At 30.0% G+C, this 10,956-nt stretch overlaps 1 protein-coding gene across 5 annotated transcripts in view; it reads left to right on the top strand.

The window, feature by feature from the left end:
- LOC106461780 (steroid hormone receptor ERR1-like) overlaps nt 1-9,897 on the top strand; it is a 101,670-nt gene extending 91,773 nt beyond the window's left edge. For all 5 annotated transcript variants that reach the window (XM_022388832.1, XM_022388828.1, XM_022388830.1 and 2 more), the window contains 3 exons: nt 2,434-2,518; nt 6,570-6,763; nt 6,891-9,897. In XM_022388832.1, coding sequence (XP_022244540.1) covers nt 2,434-2,518; nt 6,570-6,763; nt 6,891-7,144 — 533 coding nt within the window. In that variant the 3' untranslated portion in view covers nt 7,145-9,897. The remainder of the gene's footprint in view (nt 1-2,433; nt 2,519-6,569; nt 6,764-6,890) is intronic.
- The last annotated feature ends 1,059 nt before the right edge of the window (nt 9,898-10,956 follow it).

The following is a 10,956-nucleotide window of genomic DNA, read 5'->3' as shown; positions in this document are numbered from 1 at the left end:
TCTACTATATATTAATTAAATTATAAATATATCAATTCATGTGAATATGACTGAAAAATTTCATTTTTTCTCAAAAGGTGGTGTCTATTTACTCGTGACCACGCTGTGTACATAAAAAAATGTGGGATATGCCCATTTTTGGTCATTTTAGGGTGGTCAAAAGATCACAAAAAGCATAATTTTAGAGGTTTTGGTCCATTTCTTAGCCATATTTCGACCACTTTACATGAAATTTAGTACAAAGAAACTCTTTTTGAAGGTCCCAAACAGAGATATAAGACAATTTTGTAATTTTTGTTTTTTGCTCAATTTTTCAGCAAGGAAAGTACAATTCAGGGTTTTTGTGAACTACTCATGTGTATTTCAACCAATTTACATGGGATTTGGTACAAAGAAACTGTCGTGATGTAAAAGACTGTTTGGTTTAAATATTAGTGATTAATTTATATTTGTGAGTGAATATTTTATTTTAAGTTTTGTTATAATAAGAGTTAAAAGCAGACAATTGTAGAAGGTTTTGGTAATAACTAATTTGTGTTGAGAATGTAGAAAGTGGCCAGATGACTATGTAATGAAGTTATAGATAGTGTAAGATGAGTGGGAAGCAGCAGACAGACAGTATTAGATAGATAAAAGCAAAGAGAAGATAGTTGGTGTGACGCTAAGAAACTTAAAAATTATAGGCCTAATGTTTGATATATATATTAGAGTGAAACTAACAGTGGAAAAATAAATAAGAAAAAATAAGTTTATTCCATTAAAGCAAAATTGTAAAGTTATTGACTCAGTCTGGGTACACTTTGACAAAAGAAACATAGGATCTTCAGAAGAAAGAAGACCACAATTGTAAGTGAATCACACCAGACTAATATTGCGATAGTATTAGAGAAAATAGTTGGGCTTGTCAACTGAGATTCTAAAGTAACTGAACAGGCCTTAGTGGAGTTTTGACAAGAAGAGGAGAACTATACATATACTGATATAACATTTACAATATGCTTATATTCTTTATAGTGTGAACACTTTATTGTACATACATTTAATTTGTTACGAATATGTATGTTATTTTGAAAACAAGTAAAGTGTGTGCTGTTTATTCATTGTTGAATTTATCACTAACAAGTGACAGACACCTATTGTAGAAGAATCCTAAGCTCAACAACTACATAGTATATATTTTACTATTAAGAAATGTAAGTGAAAGCCATTTGTTTCAACAATTGACAAAAAAACAAAAAAGAAACAGAACCATTATACATTATATATTATTTTTTAAAATCTGAGAGATACTCAAGCAGTGATACAGATAGTTTTTGATTTTTGTCCATGTTTGGATTGCATGGTGGAGATGTATTGCATTCACTCGCAAATGTTGGGCTCTTTAATTTGTTTTCTAAAATACATATTTAAAAGTTACGTGAATAGTTTTTGGACAACCAACATAAAATAGGCCTCAAGGCTGAAGTAAGTGCAAAATTTTCTGATTTTTATGTATTGTAATATGTTTGTTAACAAAAGTAAATAAAGTGTGAAAATTAGAAACTTTTCAGTTTAGATAGGAAAACGTAAATGGAAAAAAATTTGCATGAGGAATGCATGCGATCTGCCATATTCATGAAGTAAGTTGTAACTCAATACTTTGTTTACCGTAACCCGCACCAAGTTCTCACTTGGTAATTTGTTGTTTTTTAAACTAGTTAAACATGATTTGAAAAACAATAAAACAATTAACGTAAATGAAAGCATTTGTAGAAAGGTTAGAGACTTATAGCTGTTAGGATAAATAATTGTAATTGTCTGTTACAATCTGTAGTCATTCTAGAAAAAATGTATGTTTTTTTATTCCATATTTTTCAGCTTTTGTTATGGATGATTTTCATACAATTAGTGTTAAGATAAAGAAAAAATAAAGTATAAAGTTTTACTGAAAACACTTTCGATATTCATTTAGGAGGTTATGCAAATGAAATATGAAACTGTAAGATGAAAAGAAATATTTTTATTCATAGCATAAAAATCACCTTTCACTCAGACTGACTCGTCGAAGGCTTTTTTAAGTTTCTCAGATACATCTTTAGAAGAAATACTTTATTAAAAATCATGATTTTCTGTGTACAGTAGACTTTTCATGTTTGATAAAAGCTAGCCAAATTTCATGAAGATACAATTAGTGAATTAAGAATTATAGTGAACATTAATTCTCCAATATGGTGTTGATCCAATGTACCAACCCTGTACACATAGGAATAATAGTGATATCTGTTTTTGAAATGCTTTTGTGTGCATGTGTGTGATGTTTTATTGGGATTTACTTGTGAAAATAGATAGTAAATATTAAATATATGTAGCAAAATAAATCAAACATGTGACTGTAGAGGTCTTTCTTTTTTAATTTTGTATTTATGATATTGCTTTCATTTTGGGTTGTTTTAGGTTTTACAGAACTCACTTTGAATGACCAGATGAGGCTGCTTCAGACATCATGGGCAGAAATATTGGCTTTATCTTTAGCTAACAGGTAAGTTTCTGAATTTCATCTTAAATTGACAGATAGGCCATAGAAAGCCTACTAGTGAAATTGGAAGGTACACTAGACAAAATATTTTTTATGAATTGAAAAATAATCTCCTGAGAACAGTTAATAATTAAGTGGCAAGCTACTGAGAATTATCTTAACTGGTAGGTAAGCTACTGAGAATTATCTTAACTGGTAGGTAAGCTACTGAGAATTATCTTAACTGGTAGGTAAGCTACTGAGAATTAACTAATAGGCAAGCTACTGAGAAATATCATGAACTAATAGGCAAGCTACTGAGAATTATAATGAACTGACAGCTAACTTGTTGAGAACTTAATATCATCTGAAAGTTAAACTATCAAGATCAGTTGTTAACTGACATAACTTTTCAAGAACAATTATACACTCACAATAGTTTCTTGAGAATTATCATTGACTTGCAAGTTTTCTACTAGCTGATAATTAACGTGGCTTAATATTTGAGAACTAAGCTGTAGAGATCATTGTCAAACAGTTTAATTACAAAGACAATTAGTGGAAGCTATCCTATACAAGTCATCAGGTGCCAGCTAACTTCCACAAATCATTAGATGACAAATAAGTTACAGAGACTAAAAACTGACATCTAAGCTAAGGAGATCATAATCTGATAGCTAAGCTATAAATATAAAACAATAGCTAAGTTATAGGGATTATACTGTGATGGCTAAGCATTAGAGATAATAATCTGATAGCTAAGCTAAGGAGATGATAATCTGATAGCTAAGCTAAGGAGATGATAATCTGATAGCTAAGCTAAGGAGATGATAATCTGATAGCTAAGCTAAGGAGATGATAATCTGATAGCTAAGCTAAGGAGATGATAATCTGATAGCTAAGTTATAGAGATTATACTGTGATGGCTAAGCGTTAGAGATAATAAACTGATAGCTAAGCTGTAAGGAGATTATAAGCTGACAGTTAACCCAAGGAGATTATAAGCTGACAGTTAACCCAAGGAGATCATAAGCTGACAGTTAAGCCAAGGATATCATAATCTGGTAACTACACTAAGGAGATCATAAGCTGACAGCTAAGCTAAGGAAATCATAAACTGATAGGTAATATGAGTTCAGTCACTCTAACTGACCTTTGCAACCACCAGGTAACTATGAAAGTATCCATGCTATAAGTTTTAATGTAGTAAGTGTATATTCACAAAATTTGATAGGTTTTTAGTAAACATTACACATTTTTCTATGCACAAAAAAATCAGATTTTTTAATTAATTATCTTTACGAAAGATATGTGTGAATGAATATATGGAGTAAAAGTGTGACTCGGACTTGTCTGACTGCAAGGTGATATCCCTGTTAAGGTTAAAAATACTTTTGTCATCTAACAGTTTTTAAATTTCATTTGTATAACCTTTAAAACTTCCTAAATGAATATCAAATTGTTTTTTTTTTATAAAACTCTAAATTTTATCTGTTATTTTCTCAAAACTAACACTATGTAGCAAACAATGTTCTATAGCTATCATAATTTAACTGAATTCCTAACTGAAGCATAAGTGCCTTAAAATAATTCCTTTAACTTCTTAGTTTGAACTGTTGGTTTCTGTCTGTTGGTAAAATAATTACAAATCTCTGCTGAGAACAAGGTATCATTTTATGTCACTTGATAAATTAAAATTGTTTTCTGTTTATTATAAATGATGCTACAACAAATGTCAGAGAGATAATTAATTACAGTTTGTGAAAGAAGATGCGATAGGAGGGCATGGAAGGTGGTGGGTCTGACTTTCTGGCTTATATCTCAATAAACAAAAACATTAAAGGCTATAAAATTAGTCTATGTCTTAGTAACTGAAGTTAAGTTCATCACAGAGGGGTGAAGGAAAAAAATAGAAAATGGGCAAGTTGGAACAAACAAATGTCATGTTACACAGACAAAGGGAGAATAAATTTATTTAAGTATTTTCTTTTTGAACTAAAAAATGAAAATATATTAAAATTTGGTTTATTAACTGTTTTGATGCCAAGTTTATTTGTATAAATTGACAATAAATGCACATTTCGATCTACCTATATTGAAAGGGTTAAGCTACAAAGAGATCATTTACTGACTGTGAAATTTACAGAAATCATAAACTGACAGCTAAAATACTATATCATTAAATAACTGATACTTTATAGTATCAGACTGCTCTGGTGAATTTCAGTATTATAAACTCTTAGCTATGCTTCATAGACAATGACCCCTACACAGCAGAGATCATAAAGTGATAGTTGAGTGATTGTCTTTTACTGAGTTTGTTTCAAATATTGTTTACCCCATTATAAAATCATGATGATGAAAATCCCCACCACACATAATATTAGTAAACTCGAACCATTCTCTACCATTTATCCAAATACTGATGTAACTGCATCACTGTAAAAATATTGCTAAATATATAGAACTATATTACCATCCATTGTAGCTTGTTGGTCAGAAATATAATCGCACATTCTTCACCTATATAATAGTAGTGAACTTTTCGTACTAAATATAAGTATTACTGATAATGTAATTGTATTACTTCTTAGTATAAAGAACTTTATTATCTTCCCAAAGTATACCTTTTATAGTTGTTTTTTTGTTAAAGCACAGACTTGTATGTGATATATACATTATACATTTACTTATTACATTGATTTTTTTATCAGTTGCAACAAAGAAGCAATACATAATTATTTGACCTTACTCAGAAAGCATATCTAAATAATTTTTACATCGTAATGGAGATCAGTCATTAGAATAGAAACAAATTCAACAATATTATTGTACAGTCATATTGGCTAAATTTGTTAAATATATATAAAAAGAACAATCTTAAAACTATTACTATTGTATTGTTGTTATGTATATTTATAATTGTTAAGATCACACAAAATGAAATAAATTATTTGAAGTGTTCTGTGCAAGATTAGTTCAGTGTAATCAGTAGTAAAAATGACACATTGCATCCTATCACAAATTTGAACACTTTTTACCATAGTGATAGTACCAGACTATTTTCAGAAGAAAGTAAAATTTGTTATAGATGTATTTTTTTTGTTATATGCCTGTCTTTAATTTAACTGGGACAGAAGTGAGAGTTAAAGCAAAAAGTAGATTTAATCCAACATGTTCTGGATGAAAGTACAAATTATTTCTATTGTTTAAAAAGTGGGAATGCATCAAATTAAAAACTTGTGGCATTTTTACATAAGAAATATAGTACAGTGGCAATTAATAATCATAATAGAAGTTTTTTTAAAGAAAAAACTTGGACACCTTTAGATGTGGTCCATGCAAATGTTATTGTGCTACATTGCTTGAAATTTTTAAGAGAATGTTTGTAAATTTGTAAGTATGTAATTCCTACATGTTTAGAACTATAGGTGAAGTACAATTACATTGTTTGTTCAGAACATCAGATTGTGATTTCATTAGAAATGTTGTATATTTTTCTTGTTAGATAGAGCATGCTAATGTTTGTTTTAGTTTAAAAATGTGTGTACTTACTTTTAAAATAAAAGCTTTCTAATAATATTGTATCTTTTTATATTTCACAAGTAAACTAATTTTATAAATTTATGTTTGAAATTGGTTTTACTTTTGTAAATGACAGTTTAAAATTAATTATAGATGAAAAAAAAAAACATTTGGCTTCTAAAGTTTCTGTATGACATTCACACTTTAATTAACATTTTGTGGAATAATGTCATGTCTTTGATTAGACATTTCATTGTTGACAGTGATCATGCCATTGTAGAAATAACATGTAATTCCTTTTCTTTTACCTCAATACTTTTTTTCTAAGATTGCATAGATTATGCCAAAAAAGTGCTGGTTTATTTTTATATTTTTGTTTGTATACAACTTTCATTTGGGCATTAATCATCAATCAAAAGAAATTTTTAAATAGAAACAAATTTTGGAATCTTTTATAATAACTTATTTTCATTAAAAATAGTTCATCTATGATCAAAACACAATTTTCAAATTTTTACTTTAAACCCTTTCTTGATTGTTTTTGGTATAGGTCTCGCCAGCTCTCTGGCTCCTTGCCCAAACTGATGTTTTCACCTGATTTTATTATGGATGAGCAACAGGCCTGCGACTGTCGAGCTGAAGACCTCTTCATGCATATTATTCAGCTTGTGCTCAGGATAGAACTTGTTGGCATGGCTCATGAGGAATATCTTCTAATCAAAGCTTTGTTACTTACCAATGCTGGTAAGTGCTATAATAGTAATTTTTTTGTATTACTTTGCATTTAATACCTCATATTTGATTTTATATGAAAAACTCTTGTTAAATTAGAATTTAGCACCAATGTTAAGTTTCATTGGTTTGGTTCCAGATATCCACTTAGAAGATGCTCCTTCTGTTCACAAACTTCGGGACATTATGTTGATCGGGCTGCAGGAATGTGTGTGTGTGTTGCGGCCAAATAATGCCACACAGCATCTGAGTCAGTTGCTGCTCTGCCTGCCACTGCTCAGGGAATTGGATGCTGAGATCCGTCGATTCTGGAACAGTGTTCGCCATGAAGGGAAGGTAGCCATGAACAAATTGTTCATTGAAATGCTGGAATCTCATATCCCATTGCGATAAAGCTGCCACTTTAACTTGTTATTGTAATTACATTTGTATGCCCTGTGTTGCCAGATGAAGCCAATTAGAGGGTGTTTGTTGTTCCCTGTTTGATGGGTTTTACATTTCATCACTCATATGAAAACTTTCTGACAATGACATTGCTGTGTTTGTATTTCAATTGTTATTGCATTTCTCGATGCATTTTCATATTTTACTGTTTAGAGAAGACACAAAATGGTAACAGAACTATACGTGCAGAAAGTTTGTGTACAGCTAAGTTAGCTGTAACTGTTGCACAGATTGAAATATGAAAATTTTATTTCAGATCATTCATGAAAGTACCTGAATGGAGAGACATTTTTATTTTTGTAACTTGGATTGTGGACAATCTCAGGTTTCAACTGATCAATCATGAAAATGGTATCTTAGCAACAGACATATGTTGTTGCTATTTTAATTTTGAATAGCATACAGGTGGTTGGTGCATCTTAGTACAAATAATAGAGTTGGATGTTTTGTGATCTTCAAGAACATGAGAAGATTATTTCAAGAAGTGTTTTACAATATTTTGGTTGATGTGTTAGAAGTAAGTAGTTTAGAAGGCTGATTAGGGTTGGCCACCTTGTCCAAAGGGTTTAATGTCCCACTGATGGCAGTTGGGCACAGTTAAAAAAACAAAAAGCTGAAGGAAACAAAGAAAATATTAGGAATAGTGATGATAGTTTTAGATAGAAATATTAAGAAGAACTGAAGTAATAAATATGTGTTGTGCCATTCAATTAAAAGTCACGTAGAAGCACTTTCATAGAGGCAACGAAATACTTAGAAGTATAAGTGCTGGTTTCAGTGCTGTGTTTTGGTTTCTCTTGAGTTATGGTGAGATGGTTTCTAAATAGCTGTTTGTTTTCCTGTGTATAACAACACATTTCCCCGTCCAGAGTCTTCGCAGCATGTTGCCACACTGTGATAACATTGTAGTGTAAAGCAATCACTGATACTGAAAATGAGAATTTTTGAAAACCAGTCATGTTATAAGTTCAGAAATGTGATGTTTATTGTAACTGTTGAATTATGCTTCAAATCAAGAATAGAATTTTAGTTTATTGTTATTATTCTCACTTTTCACTGACCATTTCATAACTATGTCTACTTTGGATAATTTTTCTTAAAGCTGTACTTTTCATTTCATAAGAACAGGTATAAAGATGTTGTAGAACATTCATTATGATCATTGTACACTGAGATGATTTTTCCAATATTCTTACAAAAGACTGGAATTAGTAACTTAAGATTCAACTTGGCTGTCCTTCACTATTAGAACATTAATAACTTAGATTATTACAATAATTTGGTTATCTGATCATTAATTCAGCTATCCTGTTCTACTGTTCCTTAGCTTCGTATTTTTGACTGGTTAAATTATTAATCTGACTTATTAACATAATTAATGTGTCTAGCATTTTAAACTAGTTTACAATGGCACAACAAAACATTCTGCATCATGACACTCGTTAACTTACTAATCTTACTTGCTCATTAGCATTGTTTGTTATTTGACTATAGTATATTTGTTGACTAAGCTTACTATCTTATTACAATAACATAGTTAATTGGTGGGCTCATTATTTTTGTGTATCTTTTTAATTTCATTTAATTTGGTTAACTGTTGGACTTACTTTTACTTTAAAATTATCTAGTTTTCTGCCTTGATTTTTCCATTTTTTCTTGTTAATGTACTGTTGATTAATAGACGACATGAAAACCTAATTTCTAAAGCTTGTAAGGGGTTGTTGTGCAATTTTTGTTGTGGTAAGCCTTAAATGATATCTTGTGCTCAGTAAATGATTGGTGTTCAGAGAAATCCTTAGCAGAATATCTTACCTTTCTAATGGCTCTTGAACTGTTATGTTTATTTTATCATGACATAGAGTTTAACTGAAAAATTAGTGCATTTTTTAAGGTTTCAGTAAATATGTAAGTTGCATAAACCTTAAATGTAGTTTGTATACATTCATGAAGGAACAGGCAGATAATCAGAATAGGTACGAAAGTATTTGAATCCTTTATCACATATGTTAGTGAAACTTTTCTTAAAAGAATTTCTAAGCACTCCTCTTTACACAGTAGACAATTTTTTTCTTTTTTTGGGATGACTTGACTTATATAAAACATTCACACACAAAGTAATATATACGTACAAGCTTAATGTCTGTAAAGGGCCTTGTTTTTGAGTTAACACCACAGTGTATGAAAGGAAAAGAAGTATTGTGTTTTTGCTTTTAGAATTTGCATTTCAAATATATTTTCATGTTCATAAAATTCTCCAGGACATCCTAATATTTGAATATGAGTTTAGCCTGGATTGTAAAAGGACATTTGAATACATCTTGCAATACCAAGAATTTTTTATATCTAGTGGTTAGACTTTGAGGCTGTCTTTCAAGTGTTAATCATATCACCAAGGCTTAGTGTATTAATTGAGTTTTAATTCAACAATAGCTTGTGTGATAGCAGCTGTAGCATGCATTTAGTGCTTGTTTATACTTTGTTGACTACTTTTTTAGTGAAGCAAAAAGAAGCATTATAATTAGTTGGTTTTTAGTGGTTATCAGAGGCGTAGTGCTTGCTAGTGCACTGCTTAGCTTTCAAAGACTGTGTTTCATGCACTACTAGTATTTTTGTATCTGTTCTATTGCTTAAATTATGTTGTAACATATTTCCACTTTGCAATTTTACCAGATGCAATTAAAGTTCTCTTTATGTTATTACTATTCATGCACATATTTCTTGGAATTGTCATTGGCTGAAATAGTAGAGAACCTAAAATTTTGACCAATGGGAAATCTTCTTATCGCTCCTAAATGTGTTCTCCTTAAGGTAGTGACTCAGTAATCAGTCATCAGTGCAAGCTGTAAGATACAAAGTAGGTTTTATAATTCATTTAATCTATTATTAGAAAGTGAAGCTTTATGTTGTATGACTTCTTAAGATTCTACATTCACAATAGTACATTTAAATCTTGTGACATTTTCATTTTATTGTTCAGGGTTAATTAGTAATTCGTGGTTGCAAGATGTAGAACTGAAACAAATGTAAATTCAAGAGTAAAAAGAAAGCTTTTCTTTTAAGCTTAGAGAAGATTTTTTTCTTTTATTTAAAAGTTTTTGTCTTTTGTTTTGACCTTTAGTATTATCTTAAATAATAGAGAAGCACTTTGAGCTAAATATATCAGTTTCAATTGAACATATTATAAGTCAAAGAGAGTCTTAGATTTCATTTTATAGTACCTTAAAATTATCTTCAAATTTCAAGGATCTCATATTTTTCCATCAGCACCAACTTGTGGAGTCATCCTATGGCTGGTTGGTTTAATGAACAAGATTTCTTGATGACTGATAAAAGACTAAACAGTTTTTTTTGGTAAAGGCTGTCTACACACACAGACACACTAATGTAGAAAGGCATTGAGTACAAATATCTTAATAGAAATTGTTTTGAAGTTTAAGAGGTTTCAAATGTTTTCATTGTCAGTGTCAAAGACAGTTACCTTCTGAGTATATCTTACTCAATTATAAAGTGAGAAAAATTTCCTGTGCTGCACATATTTGCTGTTTTCTTGTCTTTCCAAATATGAAAAAGGAAGCATTTATTGAGTAGAAATTGAAAAATGTGTTCAAATAAAAGAAACTATCAACAACATTATAATGCTTTAAGTATATTTTTTTCATATAGTTTAAATTCTTGCAAGATAATGTAAAGTGAAGTAAGTTCACTGATTTAAAAAATGTGATCTAAGAGTTTATATATAATGTAAAATAAAATGCTTTAAT

The sequence above is a fragment of the Limulus polyphemus genome, unplaced genomic scaffold, assembly GCF_000517525.1.
Source record: "Limulus polyphemus unplaced genomic scaffold, Limulus_polyphemus-2.1.2 Scaffold1030, whole genome shotgun sequence".
NCBI classification, from domain to species: domain Eukaryota; kingdom Metazoa; phylum Arthropoda; class Merostomata; order Xiphosura; family Limulidae; genus Limulus; species Limulus polyphemus.
The sequence above is the reverse complement of the archived record's forward strand: the minus strand, read 5'-3'. Positions and strand labels throughout refer to the sequence as shown.